The sequence below is a fragment of the Manis pentadactyla genome, chromosome 10 (genome assembly GCF_030020395.1).
Source record: "Manis pentadactyla isolate mManPen7 chromosome 10, mManPen7.hap1, whole genome shotgun sequence".
NCBI lineage: Eukaryota > Metazoa > Chordata > Mammalia > Pholidota > Manidae > Manis > Manis pentadactyla.
Genome location: NC_080028.1, coordinates 120,706,161 through 120,722,408, shown reverse-complemented (window position 1 = coordinate 120,722,408; position 16,248 = coordinate 120,706,161). Strand labels below are relative to the sequence as shown.

Below are 16,248 nucleotides of genomic sequence, written 5' to 3'. Positions count from 1 at the left end.
ATCGCGTAATTGAAGCTGAAGGGGTATGTTACCCTTTTTTGCAGATGAGGAAATCCAGGCGCAGAGACAGAGGCTGGAAGCTGCTTGGACCTGCATGTGTTTGGAGGCCAGAACCTGCCCCTTTTCCTGCATGACTGTCTCTTGCCCCTTTTGATGAATTACAGAGCAAACCATTAACCTTCCCGCTGCTGAAGGTGAAACAAACCTTGATTCATTCATTCACACTGCTAATACTTGATGAGCATCTATTATGTGCCAAACCTTGTGCTAAGCATTGGGGAGGACATTGGCCCTTAGGCCAGTTCCGTCCTGAGCACAGTCCATGGGACACAGTAGGCCTTAGATAACAGGTGTAGAAATGACTCACTGAGTGAATGAATGGTGAGCAGGGCAGTCTTGCCTCCACGGTGCTTCCCACTCCGCACCTAGGAGAGAAGTTTGTATATACCTTGGCTCATGTAAGAAGTTGGGTGTTTCCTTATATTTTTAATGTGGTAGTTTTAGAAATGGCTTGGATTTTGGGTGATGACCAGTGAAATCCTCTGGAAGTGCAGGAAGTTCAGTTTGGGTACATTGTTGCTTGAAGGCCTTTCAGTATTTATTTTTTAATTAAAGTGGGAAAAGAAAAAGCCTGTGAGGACAAACAAGGCCGTTACCGATTTGGTGCAGTTTATTTTATTGGAGGATAAAAATAAAAGTGCCCGAGTTTGACCCTGGTTCTGCCTCTTACTAAATACAAGACCTTGAACAAGTCAACTCCTCTGATTTAGTTTCTCCGTGGGTAAAATGGAGATAATAATATTACCCACCTCATAGGGTGGTTGTTAGACTTAAATGACAATATATGTGAAGCCCTTAGGGCAGTGGCAATAGTATATGCCATACAGTAGCTATTCTTATTTTTATCATAAAGCTGATAATTGCTACTCTTGTGGGTACTTTTATTCACTCCTCATCGCGGAGTGCGCTTGGCGCGTAGGTTCCCTAATCCCGCCCACCTGGATGATGAGCTCCTCCCCGCCAGACTCTCTGCCCCTAGCTCCGCGGAACTCTCCGCCTCCTCTCCGAGGCCGCAGGTGCAGCTGCGTGGTGCACGCCGGTCCTTGTAGTTCGTTCTCAGAATCCTGTCGGTGGGGGCCTCGCGGGCGAACTGCATTTCCCAGTGTTCCTCGTGGCAGCGGCCGTAAAGCGCGGCTGTAGAACGGCCGGTTCCGGCTGAATGTCAGGGCGAGACTGTGGGCCAGGAAGGAAGGTGGTTGGCGGTCTCTTCAGCACCCCCGCCGCCCCCTCCTCGGCTTTTGCTGCCTCCGCGGGCTCTCGGGCATGAGACCGTGAGGCGAGCGACGGGCCGGGGCCGCCGACATGTTTGGCCGCTCTCGGAGCTGGGTGGGCGGGGGCCATGGCAAGTCTTCCCGCAATATTCACTCCTTGGACCACCTCAAGTGAGTGTGTTGGGGACTATGGGGAGGCCGCGGGGCCCGACAAGGGGTTGGGGGCGCGTATCCGCGGGTCGGGTGAGCTGGGAGGTGTGAGAGTGGAGGTGGAGGGCTGGGAGAAGAGGCTCCGGGGAAAGGGTGTGTGGTGGTTAAGAGCGAGGGCTCTGGAGTCAGGGCGCCTGGTTCGAACCCTGACCCCATCAGTCCTCACTGTGTGACCTTGGGTAAATCACTTAGTTTCTCAGAATCTCAGTGTAAAGTAAAGAGGTGAGATTTCAGTTTACGGATGCAGATTTCGTTCTTGTAGGGGGCGGACAGTGGGTACCAAGCTTCCCGGGGTACTTCTTAGGCTGGACAGCGCAGACTATTTTCTTGGGGGAGTCTAAGAAAAGTCTATCAGAAGTAGAGCTCTGGGGAGGACGAGTAGCAAACGTGGTCCTGGGAAGCATGTGTGCACAGAGTGGCTTTGCAGTCAGACTTGCTTTCAAGTCCTGATTCCACCACTTAACGGCTGTGTGACTTGAACAAATTACTTCATCTCTCTGAGTCTCTGGTTCCCCTTCTGTAAATGGGGATGGTGAACATTGTGCAAGGTTTCAGTAATATCATGCATGGAAAAAGACTGCTCCAGTGTTTGTTACACAGGAAGTGGCCAATAGTGGTAACGGTGTTTATCAGTTAGGCAAGGCCTTCCCAGACTACTGTACCTAAAGTGCTTCCCTGACCCCAACTCCTTTCATTCAGACCTTTCTCTTTATTTCATTCAGTGCATCTCCATTATCTGCAGTTACTCTGTTTTTACTACTTTTGTGTCTGCTTCTAAGCTGGTACTTTCAGGAGGGCAGAGACTGCTTGTTTTGCCCACAGCCGTATTGCCAGCATCTGGCACAGAGTAGGAGCTCAATGGATACATGAATGAGTAAAATGAATGAATTGGGGAGAAGTTCAGAGCATGCAAGCAGAACCTAGAATTTTTTTTTTAGATGTATGGTGAGGAAAAGAGAGACTTTTAAGGAGGGAATGACTTCAGAAAGGAAAACACAGAGGCGGGCAAAGGGATCTGGGTGGGTGAGTCGGAAGACTTTGGTGGTAAGAAGTAAGCTTGTTTCCAGAGGACTCCCAAGATTACTAGTGGGAAGGAAGAGGGATGGAGGGGGGAGGCAGGGAATAGCAGAAGGAAGACAGGGACCTGTGGAAAGGATTGGTAGGTGGGAGCTTCTTGTTTGGCTGGGGGTGGAGGTGCTGATTCTCAGCTGCGTGCTTTCTAGTGTGGAGCAGGCATTTAATAAATGTTTGTGGGTCTCAAAGACGGTGGGCAGAAAGGATGATTATGCGGTGAGGAACGACTTGCGGTGGTGGCGGGGTGAGAGGACTTGGGAGGAGAGGGGCATAGGACAAGAATGGGGTATATGTAGGGAAGCAAGAATCTTAAATGGGAGGGCAGCTGGCCGGGAAAGGGAGAGGCTTAAGGATTTCAGGAATTTAGAGAGTGGGTGGATGTGGCTGAGAAGGGGAGGATGGTTATCTAAAGGAGATTGGGCCTCCTGCCAGCATCCTGGTACCTTCAGGCTCTCCCCTAACTCTGCCTAACTCTAGCCCTTTTAAATTACTTGAGTAATTATTTTGTCTTTAGTGCTTGCACTCATTACACTGTGGTTTTGAATAAAGCCTCCCTTATGATTCAGTTTGGGAAGACTTTGAACTTGGCAGAGTCTTACTGTCCAATGGGGCATCTTCGCCAGCCAGCCAGCCAGCCAGGGAATGGTAGAGGTTCTCAGGTTCCTTTGACATGTCCTGGGAACTGCCCGTGTTCAACGCTTGGGTCTCACGGCCATTGGGTGCCTTTTTGGAAATCTGAGCTGACTTCCCTGCATCAGGCAGATCAGCTCAATCCATATTACAGCCTGAAGAACCTGGCGATTTGTGTCCTGGTGTGGGGCTTAGAAGATCCCAAAGCGACTTAGGAAAGAGTGCCATAAACAGCCAGGGCTCACCCCAGTGCTGTGTTGCTCTTCCTTTGCCTCTGACAGTCAACATCTTGGGCCGTGGGCACAGAATGAGGGAGTTCCCTGAGGGAGTTCACAGACTGGTGGGGGAGACAGCCCTGCAGTGGGTGACTGTACAGCATGACACATGCTGAGATCGCTGTAGGTCCTGGGTTCTTTGGGAACCCTTCTTGGAAGCATTCTGGGGAAGGCATCACCAGAGCAGGATCTTCAAGAGTGAACAGGAGCCACTGTGTGGGGCAGCAGCATGTGGGAGGAGGACCCTGGAGTTTGTGGTGTATTGAAGTGGGGCTGATAGCTGTGGGACACAAGGCTGGAGGTCGAATGGGGCTTGGGCTTCATCTGACATGTAGGGTGACCACCTGTCCTGGTGTGTCTGCGACTCAGAGGTTTCCCAGGAGTAAAACTGGGAAAGTCCTGGGCAACTGGAACAAATTTGTCACTCAGCCAGGAACACTCCTAATACACTATAATATTAGGACATTCCTAATACACTCTTGCCTTGACTTGGGGCAGTGTGGGTGGAGAGAGGAAATTAAGATATTTAAAAGAATTTAGAATTGACTTTTTTTTTTTTTTTTTTGCATACAAAGCATCTGGGAATCCTCCCCCTTTTAAAAGTAGACTTTAGTTTGAAGGACAGTTTGAGATTTACAGGAAAGTTGAGAAGGTAGTACAGAGAGTTGGAAACTCTTTTTGAACCCATGACATGCCCAGCTTTCAAACTGGAAAGGAATCTTTCTGTTAGACAGGGTTTTACTTTTGTCAAATAATGGAAAACTGTGTACTTATGGTCTTTGTTTACTGAATTGAGTTATGATTTAATCGAGGCAGATTGAAATAGTAAGAGGTTATTTGCCACACATTGCGAGTGGTTTATTACCTAGACTAGTGGTGAGGCTGTGACACTGACTAACGACACATGCCTGCCACAAAGCAGAACCTTTACTAATGGAGTTGTTCGCTACTGAAACATCACCTTTACTAGGAACTTTGAGTCAACAAACTAATAGAACTTTTTATAGTGGTGTGTTGTGGCTTAAGTCTGATCACCTTTGTATTCAGGTCAAGATTCTTCGTTGTCAGTGACAGGAACCCAGCTGTAATTGCCTTAAGCATCAAACAGAATTGATTGCCCCTGTCACTGACCTGTCTTTCCCAGCTGCACCACGGCTGGTCCAGGTGTTCAGATGAAGCCATCAGTACTGCCTCTTTTCCAGTTCTTGTCTCTGCTTTCTTCTGTGTTGTGTTGGTATTGTTCTCAGCAGGCTCCAGGCTTACTTGGTATCAGGTTAGCAATCCCTGGCAAGAAGAGAGCTTGTTTTCTGAAAATTGCCAGCAGAAGTCCAGAAGTGAGTGTGGTTGGGCCAAACGGGGATTTCATGCCCATCTCTGAGTAGTTACTGTGACAAAGTGCATGGGGTTCTCTTAATTGCCCCTTCTCTGGGCCAGGGTGGCATCAGTGCCTCCCAAGCTGGTGGACAGAGAATGAGAGAAAGCAGCAATTCCCATGGGGAAACCAGGGCTTATTACCCAAAGAGAGGAGGACTGTATATGCAGCAGGCAGGCTCACCACCCTTCTTATCTTCAACTTTTGCCTAAGTTGGCACTGATTATTTTTAGAGCTTGGGGTGCAATATTGCCAGATTCATTTTCTTAGAATATTTATTCACCATAAAGGCACCCATTACATCAGGTCTGAGTTCTTCCAGGTCTTCAGAGGACTGCAGACCCTTTGCCATCCATGTAGTTAGGGGGCTAGGTGAGGGGCCCTCTAAGCCAGGCTGGGGAGCCAGGAGTATCCGTGGTAGGCAAACAGGCATATAGATGGAGACCTAAAGGGTGAGTGGTTGTGACCAGGTAGCAGGGGGTCAAGGAGGAAGGGCGATTGCTTCAGGCAGAGGAAACAGTATTTGGTAAACCTGGAGGGGAGAGACTCAGGCCATTCGGGAAGGGGGTGCACGTGGAGTGAGGAGCAGCAAAGTGGTGAGGCAGGAGAGGTTAAGAGGCTGGGGCCCGCTGGATCTTATAAGTCGTTCAGGAACTTGGACACGAGACTGAAACCAGTGGGGAGCCACTAAGGGTTTTTGAACCAGAGGAGTGTTGTGGGCCAGCCAAAGTTTGGAGAATGGGTTGCACGATGGTCAGACTGGAGGTGAGCATTCCCTCAGGGGATTGTTGCCCATCTTTTAGTAAGTTAGGGTAGCAGCCTGCTGTACTCCAGGGATATTTCTCACATCATTCCATGTTGATGGTTCTTCTCTTGCACTGTCACCTGTGTCTCACACACCCACCTGTCTGCATCCTTGCTGTCTGCACGTGAGCTCTCCTCCTCTCCCTGCCCATTCAAATGCTTAACTGTACCTTTAGAATACCAATTCTTCCATAAAAGTTGCCCTGGTGACTTCAGCCAGCAAGAAGTTTTACTGCCATCCCTAACTTCACTCGTTCCTGGGCCCGCTGCACCACTCCGTGAGCACATCATCACACAGGCTGCTCATTGTCAGAGAGGGAGACCAGCAGTCAGGTGCTCAGGGCCCTGCAAGCTTTAGCTCAACTGTGAGTTAGGTCTCTGCCGAGCTGGCTGGGGTTCCGCAGGCATGTCATTTGCTATCGGAAATGGTCTTACGTGGTTTATATGTCTATCGGTCTTTCTCTCCCAGTTTGAAAGTAAGCTTCATGGGGACAGAGACCTGTGTGGGTCCGATGCTGGCACAGGGCCTGGCACATAGTAAGCGATCAAGAAATGTTTGTCACAGAATGAGGAAGAGAGGCAAGTTCAGGCCAGGCTTTTCTTAACCACATACTGCTCTTGCTGGTCTGGTTGCAGTCCCTGTGCTGGAGCAGTGACTTTTCCTAAGGTGGAAAGCCCTGCCTCGGCCCCACCTGTGACTGCCAGATTCCCAGCATCGGAGACCCAGCCTCGCTCACTGGCCCAGCTGGGCATCTTTCAGGGGTGAGTCACCTGTGGGAGGTATAGGAGCACCACCTGTAATACCTTTTGCTGATGCTCTAGTCTGATTCTACCCTTCATGAAGTGTCTCCATGTCCTGCTGGCCAGAAGGCCAGATGCTGACCAAATGGAGGTTTTCAAGGCACAGGGAGGGATGCTTTGGGGAGCATCTGCTGTGGTTCTGAGCAGGCCATGGACACAGCCTCTGTGTCTGCCCTCCCCACCTCAGACATTGTTATTTGGGGGGGTGCTTCAGGGGGGTGGATTTCTAGTTTCCATAGGCCTCCCTCGCTCCATTCATCCTTTCTCATTCTCTAGCTTACGGATGAGTTTCAGTGTCTCCCAAAGGAGCATCCTAGAGGCATATATGATATGTTATAAAACTTGTGTGAACTTGACCTTAGCGTGTTTGTCTCTGAAATGGACGTAATCAGTATTTACTGTAATGGTGTAATGTGTGGAGCAAGTGACTCCCTTGAGAAGGCAGGGTTTGTTTACAGTCTGTATTCCTTGGTGATGAGCCTCTAGTGTGTGGGTTGTGCGTTGGCAACAGGTTGCAGTTTTTCAGTCTCCAGGCATTTCAAACTCTAAAGCTCGTCCCTCAAGGTAGAGTTTGCTCATGTGCAAGGGTCTGTGTTGGGATTGTACATTCTGCAGAGCTTCTGCTGGAGATAGGATAGTCCTGGCTTTTTTCCAGAGAGATGGAGTAAGGGTCAGTTACAACGATTTACCTTTAGATCTGATATGTGTTTTCATGCCTTTTGATTGTTTGGTTTCCTTGTAGGCTAAGCTTTCATAAGTTCATATAAATGCTTGGCTAATGACAGTGCTGACTGCATTGTTTGCATTTTCTATTGTACAATATATAGCACGAGGGTTAAACAAGGGGTCCAGAGTCAGACTGCCCGGGGCCCCTGTGTGGGGGTTCTGGGCAGGTCCTAGCCTCCCAGAGCCTTAGCTTCCCCAGGCATGAACCCCACAGGGTTGTAGTGAGTGTTTAATGAGTGAATACATCAGACACACTCAGCACAAGGCCTGGCAGTAGGAGGCTGCAACTGTGTAATGATGATGAAAGTGCACACAGGGTTTGAGAGAAAGTGTTATTGTAACAGTTATTATCATTGCTAGAGCAAAATGTGTCATTCTGTCCTTGGAAACTTACCTGAGATGGGGCACAACCTTGCACACAAAGATGGCACTTGTAATGTTGTTGATCACCTAAAGGATTGTGAATCCCAGTGCCCAGCAGGAGAGTAACGGCTGGCTTGTCCTTTCAGTGGTGTACTATGTAGCCATTACAGATGCTTGCAGGTGTCAGTAGCCACCATGCTTGTATTTTAGCCAGAGGTGGGAAAAAAGATGGGCATGAGCTCAACTATGTAAATATCCACAGGGAAGAAAAAGACCCATGGAAATACATAGTAGCTCCAGCAGTGGTCATCTCTGGGTAGTGGCATGGTTGGCGGTTGCCATTTCTCTTTTTTTGTTGTTGAAACTTACAACCTTTCTAAAGTTAGTGTTACGTTTAAAATCAGAAAGTTGTTAAACTATACTGATATATCTGAGATGAATTACTTGATCTTCCAAAGTCCTAGATTTAGAGGCAGCATTAAAATACTAAACCTTAATCTACGCAGCTTTCTTTTTCCCAAGTACATTTAAGCAAGTTTATATTGAGGGCATCTTCCTAAAACATTACCTAGCCTGTGCCAGGGCATAATGGAGAGAAAAGATTAGCAAGGTGCATAGAAATTCAGAGCTGAGATCTAGTGGGTATTTCCATCTACCAACAACAAACATTGAGAAAATTAGTATTTCAGATGCTACCATTTACAACAGCATCAAAAAAACACAAAATACTGAGGAATGAATCTAACAAAATGTTCAAGACCCCTATCCAGCAAATATTGAATGGTAAATATCATAATATTACACTGTTGTAAAGATGTCAGTTCTCTCCATATGTAGCTATAGATTTAGGGCACTCTTAAAGGAAATCTCAGCAGGTATTTTTGTGGAAATTGGGAAGGTGATTTAAAAATTTTTATGAAAACGCAAAGGGTCAAGAATAGCCAATATAATAATGAAAAAAAAAGAAGTTGGAGGACTTGCATTATCACATAGCAATATTTATTTTAAAGCTGCAATAATCAGATGGCATGGTATTAACATAAAGGTAAACAGATCAGCCGACGATGTAGAGCATCCAGAAAGAGTGCCCCCCGTTAGTCACCTGATTAATGACAAAGATGATATTGGAGTGCATTGGAAAAATGAGGACCTGTCTTCAGAAAATGATGCTGAGTCAACCAGATAGCATTATGGAAAAATGAATTTTGGTCAATATCTTACCCTATACACAAAAATCAGTTAAAGATGCATTGTAAATCAAAATATGAAAGGTAAAACTGTAACTCAGCAGTAATGGGTGCATGCTGCCCTGCTCTCTATCCCCTGCTCTCTCATGACCTGGGATGGAGGACTGTCCTGTCCTCCCAGCCCCCCAGTTCAGGAATCTGTAAGTAATAAATCTTGTGACTCTGTTTCCTTTGTGTGGGTCTGTTGAAACTGTGCCTTCAATCAAAACGACCTGGTGGGCTTCATTCCCCCCTCAGGGAGCTCACATGTCCAGGAAGCTATCTGCTGCCCCTGTGTGGGTGGCTCGTGCCTCTTCATTCAGCAGGGCAATCTGCATTTGTACACCAGCTCGGGCTTCTCACCACAGAAGGCTTCACTAAGAGACTCCTGAGCTGAGTTTTAAGTTTGCTGGTTGGTCTGGGCAGCAAGGGCATTCCAGGCAGAAAGCATAGTGAATGGAAGTCAGGGCTGGTCTTAAAGATTTTAAACCCTCCTGTCCCTACTGGGGGTCTTTGGAGCAGACCCACTTACTCAGGCTGCTGCCTCCCCCGGGGTCAGGAGTGTGATAGTGGGATGCTAATGGATATTGTCCTCTATACAGAAGGAAACACCAGAGGGGAGGAGGATCTGCCTGTTGTGTCAGGGTGCGGGATGGCATTGCGTGCCATGACCACTGTTGGCCGTGGTGTGAGTGATGCAGAGGCTCTGAACTTCTGTGGGAACTCCTTGCAGATGCAGATCTGGAACCCTGCACCCAGGAGTCAGATTTAACGGGTCTTGAGGGGGCAGGGGGAGCTGCTAGAATATGCAACTTAAACGTGATGCTGATGCAGGAGGCCTGTGAACCACAATTTGGAAGAACTGCTCTGTGAACCTCTTGGGGAAGATACACTCGAGGCAAGCTGGGGACATAGGCAGAGACTTAGATTCCCAAGTCGGTCCCGTTGTGTTTCCTCCCAGGGGGGCTCAGAGCTGTGGAGTTACCTTATCTCAGAGGGAAGCCCTGCTCGTAGATTTGGCACAGGTGGTGGAGATGTCTGTTTTGGGAGAGCTGTTTCAGTTGTTGGCACATTAAAAGTTGCATGCAATTTTTAATTAATTAAATAAGTAAACAATGGATTATATTGTGTCTTCAAAATGTAACAACAGCAAGAATATTAAGAAATAAACCCTAGCCCCCTAGAGCAGAAAAATCCTTACTGTTCCATCCGCAAGGTTCTACCTCTTTATGCCTACCCATTTTTAGGAATTTCCAGAGGTACGACCCCATCTAATTTTCCCTGCCTTACTCTCACTGGCCCCCACCCCCAAACTGAAGATGGCCGTAAAAGAAGCCAGGAGGTGGCTCTTCCTGAGGCACCCCCTCTTATGTCCCCTTTTCCTCCCCAAGCCGTGACAGCTGAAGTCAGTCTATGGGCCCTGGAGACACTGTCTCTTAAAAGCTGTTCCAGGTGGCATTTCCTAGGGCATCTGGCCAGGCTACCAGTTCCCATACTGCTCACGACTGGCCTCAGCAATTCTTTTGGTTGCCCTCACTGCAAGCAGGGGCCTCTCGAGGACTGGACTGGGCCTACCTGTCTCTGTCCCAGGGGCTGGCACAGGGCTGGAGCAACAGAGGCCTTCCAGCACATTTGCAGGAGGATGTGGGGGGTGAAGTACAGTGCCATTGACTTAATCCGTCCTCAGCAAATCAGATTAGTGCTCTGGAACTGCAAGCCCCCACTTTATTTGAACCATCAGTTCTGATGGGCGTTCTGCACTTCTGGGGGGACTGTGGGCATTCCAAGGGTACGTGTCATTATATACAATTACGTGAGCAACATTGTGGTTACTAGATTCCCCCCTTATCAAGTGTCCAAGGGTACTCTTGATCGCCTGTGAGGCTTTGGGACCCATCCTCCCTAATCTGTGACTGCACCTCTCCAAATCTCTGCATCATCCTGGCTGTGGGTCTTATGTTAGGCATCCAGCTCTGAGCCATGTGTCTCCACGGGCTCTGCCAGCATCAGAATCACATGGGGAGGATGTGGAAAGGCCAATGCCTGGTCTACACACAGGACTGTGGAATCTGAATCTCTCCAGGGCCTAGCTCTCGAGGCGATCTGCACACTGGAGTTTGGGGGTGGCTGTCCTCAAGGGCTTGATTCTCTTGTCTTGGTTTGTGTTTGGGTCGGTGTGTCCCTGGTTATTTAACACTTCAAAGCATCGCCTGCCATTTTTCTGGGGTAGTGAGTTATGTCTCATCTGAATGGGAATTGTGCTAACCGGAAAAGCACAGCCCAGTTGTCCCCAAAATGTTGCCAGTGTTCCCTGAGCCTGGCCTGTGTCTCTGCTGGTAGTCCTTCATTTTCTCTTCTTTCCTTCCAGGTATCTATACCACGTTTTGACCAAAAACACCACAGTCACAGAACAGAACCGGAACCTGCTAGTGGAGACCATCCGTTCCATCACTGAGATCCTGATTTGGGGAGATCAAAATGACAGCTCTGTATTTGAGTAAGGTTTCTAGTGTTTTTTTGTTTTATTATTCTTCTTCCTCTGAATGATTTTCTAAATGTATACCATGAATCATTCCTGATGATGTCAGGGTTTGGTGCCAATTTGGTCGTGCACAGATATCTATCCATAGCGCCATCTATCCATATAAAATGTCCTTGAAACTCTGTAGAAATACAAGCTGAAAATGGGGAAGTTATGGAAATGAGTATCTCTAGAAAAATCTGAAAATATCGCGGGTAATTTTCCAAATAGTGTCCGATTATCTCCCCAAAGGAAGAAGAACATGTCCTGGGTGGTTAAAGTCTAAGAGAAATGAAAAGACCAGGCCCTGGGGAGGCACTCAGGGCTGATATTTATTGTGTTTAGTGATGGGCAGGTACAGTGCTGGGCTCTGGATGCAATAATCCATCTCCATGTCCCAACCACCCCAGGGTGGAGGCTCTGTATCACCCCCAACCCTTTTACGCTCAAGGTCACACAGCCAGTAAGCGGCAAAGCAGCAGTTCATGCCCAGAGCCCATAAAGGGGTGTCTCCTCATTCTTATACTTCCTAGATGAGCAACCTTAAGCCATCCTCAGTTTTATCATCTTTAAAAGACAGTGAAGTTCTCTGCCTAGTGCTTGTTGCAGAGCAGGCACTCAAGAAATGTTAGCAAATGATAATTCAAAGAGGTGTCGCTATTGGACAGTTAAAAAGCAAAGGTTGTAAACAATGAACTACTTCCCCAAAAGACCTGTTTGCATGCAGAAAGATTTGGCTTAAGACAACCACCAAACACAGATTTTATTTTTATATACAATAAACTCAATTGTAAATATTGAGGCCACTTAAAAATCCACTTAAAACAAATAAAGGTGTTCCATTTTCAACCTGGCCTCTTATTAGATATCCTGATTTTCCAAATAGCTCTTTATTTTTCATCAGTAAGATAATCTAAGATAATGCTACTTGTGGAAAATGCAAAGTCTTTAAAATGGAAATCTGGGACACTGGCCAGGATCTTCAAAGGAAAACATGGTTAATGAAGTGAACTGTTGCTTACAAACAAGACTAGTTTCATGTAAGGATCCATGAGGAATTGGTTGGTTGGTTGGTTTGTATCTGTTTTTGGAAGTTTGAAAGACCCTTCAGTTGAAGATTGGAAGCTGTGTCCCCATTTACTGGAGGAGACTTTTCTAGTCCGTCTGTCACCTTAGAGAAGCTGAGCTCTTAGGGGCCTAGTGGTGGTTCTTAAATGGCTGCCCAACAGAGTCCCGAAGATAATTTGTTTTTAGTATATTTTTTTTAGTTTGGGGTAATTTTAGACTTACAGAATATTTGGGAAGATAGTACAGAAAGTTCCCACGCACCCTCAGCCTGTTTCCCCATTGTTAATATCATATGTGACGAGGGAGCCGTTGTCAAGACCAGGAAGCTAGCATTGGTGCATCACTGCTGAGTGACGCCAGGCTTGATTTGGACTTAGCCGTTTTTGCATCAATGTCCTCTTTCTGTTCTCCAGTCCCAGTCCAGGCTCCCAGTCTCCTCTGGTCTATGACCGTTTTGTGGTCTTCTCTTGTTTTTCGTGTGATGGTTCTGAGTGGTACTGGCCAGCTGCCTGTGGAATGTCTCCTAGTCTGGGTTTCTCTGATGTGTTTCTCATGGGTGAAGGGCCCTTCTCGTCCTATCGTGCCGGCATTCATGACACGCGTGATCCTCATGATGGTGACCTGATTGCTTGGATGAGGTGGTGGCTACCAGGTTTTTCCACTATAAAGTTACTCTTTTCCCCTTTCCCTACACTGTTCTTTGAAAGTGAGCCACTAAGTATAACCCACCTGGGGGTGTGGGAGTTCAGCTCCTCTTCCTGGAAGGGGGCAGTACCTACAAATACTATTTGAAATTCTTATGCATGGAAGATTTGTCTCTTCTCCCCACTTATTTATTTATTCAGTCCTTTATTTACATCAGTATGGACTCAGGGATGTTTATTTTGTGCTTTGAATTGTCATACAATACTACGTTGTTTTATTATGTTGACCGAATTGTTCCAGCTTTGGCACTGGGAGCTCTGTCAGGTTGGTTCCTGTGTCCTTTTGACGTGCACCTTCCTTCTGCTTTTTCCAGCACTGCCTTACTTCTGGGTACTGAGAGGGGCTCCAGGCTCCCCTTTCATTTTCCCTGGCCTGGCCTGCAATTGGCCAGTTCTTCAAGGAGCCCCCACTCCTCTAGGGAGTTTTAAAAATCCAGGCTCCTGGACTCACACTAGATGTATGGAATCTACCCCTGGGCAAGTCTAGGTACACATATTTTAATGAGTCCCCAAGTTGGTCATTGTACTTGTTGGGTGATACTCGGGAGTCACTGATTTATACAGCCCGAAGCAGAGGAAGACAAAATAGGTCAAATGACAGAAATATTTGGGCGATCAACGTGAATGGCATTTGTAGGCAGACAGGCTTCCAGAGTCAGAGTTGGAAAAGATTTTAGGAGTCTTTTTTAGGTCGTATTTATTCACTCATTTACCTTTCAGGGATTCAGACCACAGTTACGCAACAGTGAGCAGGTGCCAGGCCCATGGTCTTGCCACTGTGGAGCTGACAGTCGAGGGGAGAGAGACACCCAAGACTAAGTCAGCCAGCGGGCACATGACTGTGGGGATCTGTTCTGAGTGTCCTAGGTGAGAGGTCATCTGGTCTTAGCTCGACAGAGAACTAGAAACATCATTTGCTTCCTTTAAAGAAAGCCATTAGGGGGTTCTGTTTCCATTTCAAGAATAGAAGAGCCAGCATGTAGCACAAAAGCCGGTGTCCCCAGGATGTAGACAAGCGTCCTGCCCAGAACCAGAAAGACAAGAGCAGCTGCAGGGCCTGGCTGGGCTCCCGCCGCCGTGCCGGCACCTGCTGTTTGCGGCCGCTTCTTTCCCCTAGATGTGAAAACCACAGACTTCACATTTCGGAAACCAAACCTTTGAACACGGTCAGCATTCTCTTGCCTCTTTGTAGGGATTCCAGTTATTGTTGTTTAACCCTCAGAAGTATGAAAGCCAAGGAAAGAAGCTTAGGAAAACAAAGGCTATAAAATATTTGACGGAAAATGCTGCTTGGCAGGTTTATAAGCGTAGATAGATTACTGTGTGATCATGTTGTAGGTCAGATCCTTCCCGTTCTGTCAGTTATCTAGTTCACTGCTTTCCAGAATAAGCACTGTTCTCACATTCTGGGAAGAGAGCTTGGAAGGCTGCGTTTGCCTCCATGGGAGACGCATCACGGGAGCCGGAGAACGTGAAGCTGAGACCATGCAGGTGGTGTGATCTGGCTGCTCCCGGATGCCTTCGTGGGTCCGAGGCAGTCCACCCCAGAGGATGATTTCCATTTCCACGTGTAGAAGCAAACCTCTGATTCTTTCTGCTTCTCTCCCCAGCTTCTTCCTGGAAAAGAACATGTTTGTCTTCTTCTTGAACATCCTGCGTCAGAAATCAGGCCGCTACGTGTGTGTCCAGCTGCTGCAGACCTTAAACATCCTCTTCGAGAATATCAGCCATGAGACCTCACTTTGTAAGGACAGCCCTTGACACTTGGCCACCACACTGCTGGGCGTGGAGCTGGGGCACGGTTGTCATGTTGCTTCTCCAACATGTGCACTTCGTGTGTGTCTCAGTATGCTTGAGTAACAAATACCCCAGTCTGGGTGGCTTCAACCACAGAACTTTATTTCTCACAGTTCTGGAGGCTGAAAGTCCAAGGTCAGAATGCCGTGAGGGTTGGTTTCTGGTGAGGCCTCTCCCTGGTTTGCAGATGGCTGCCTTCTCGTTGTCTCCTCACTAGCCATTCCTTGGTGCTTGTGGAGAGGGAGTTCTTTTACACGGGCATCAGGCTTCTCAGATCAGGGCCCAGCCCTGTGTCCTCCTTTAACCACAATTCCCTCCTTCAAGCCTCTATCTCCAAATAGAGTCACATGGAGGGTCAGAGCTTCAGCACAGGAATTTGGGAGACACACAGTTCACACCATAACACCATGTTCATCCCTGTGTGTTGGGGGCCTGTGAAGAGCTAAGAGAGGGCTCTCCTCTGCCGAGTGATTCTGGGAGTGTCTGCATTTCTTCTCTGTAACTTGTTACTGAAGAGTTGAGGTTGCTGCACCATCAGTCAGCAGAATAAGCATTGGGAGCAGCAGGGTGGGAAGGACTCAGCCAGGGAGCGTGTAAGGGCAGATGGGCTGTGGCACCCGATCCGCCTGCTTCAGCTCCACCACCCGACTTGCGAGGGGACGCCTGGGTGTATGCCCAGCCTCACTCAGCGCCAGCTCTTCATCTAGAGCAGCCACCCTGAGAGGCAGATGCTGGGGGTGCCCTTGTTTTACACCCAGAGAGTTCGGGTCACTGGCCCATGGTGAGTGCTCTAGCAAGGCCGGAATCGAGACGGGGCTTCAGCGCAGGTGAGTTAGCTCAGTGGTCCTCAACCAGAGGGGCTGTGCTGCTGCCAGCACCTAGTGGGTAGAGTCCAGAGACGCTGCTCACATCCTACAGTGCACAGGACAGAACCCCACATCAAGAACTATCTAGCCCAAAATGTCAACAGTGTCGAGGGTGAGAAACCCTGGTTCAGTTCCTAATCCCCGGTGCTTGACCACTAGCTTTAGTATTCCAAGATGACTGCACCAAGCCCAGGCCCTGCCCAGAAGAAGTAGGGACGAGAGGGCAAGTGACTGAATGTCAGCATCAATGGCAGCCTCCAGGTCCCCACAATGGGTTCGAGAAAAGTTTCTGGTTGGTGGAAGGAGGTGGAGGATGTGGCTGTGCTCAGCGGGGAGGAGGCGGAGTAGGAAGGAGCTGCTCAGCCGTGGCTCCCAGAAGCAGCCACTAGATGGTGCTGCTGTTCCAGGGGCCTCCTTCCCCTTCCCTTCCCCATGAATGGGAGCCGACAAATAGGAGGTGACTCACCCTCCCTGAGTGGTTTCCTTTGCTACCAGCTTTTGTTACCCTGGATGGGAACTGTGTGCAGTTGCTGAAAACTC

At 48.2% G+C, this 16,248-nt stretch overlaps 1 protein-coding gene across 5 annotated transcripts in view; it reads left to right on the top strand.

Moving 5' to 3' along the window:
• Positions 1 to 1,197: 1,197 nt before the first annotated feature.
• The window catches only part of CLEC16A (C-type lectin domain containing 16A), a 198,912-nt gene continuing 183,861 nt past the window's right edge, over positions 1,198 to 16,248 (top strand). For 2 of the 5 annotated variants that reach the window (XM_036928209.2, XM_036928207.2), the window contains exons 1-3: positions 1,201 to 1,442; positions 11,121 to 11,249; positions 14,656 to 14,789. In XM_036928209.2, coding sequence (XP_036784104.2) covers positions 1,363 to 1,442; positions 11,121 to 11,249; positions 14,656 to 14,789 — 343 coding nt within the window. In that variant the 5' untranslated portion in view covers positions 1,201 to 1,362. Of the gene's footprint in view, positions 1,443 to 11,120; positions 11,250 to 14,655; positions 14,790 to 16,248 lie in introns of all 5 variants that reach the window. The other 3 variants (XM_057487587.1, XM_057487586.1, XM_057487585.1) reach the window with 3 other exon arrangements.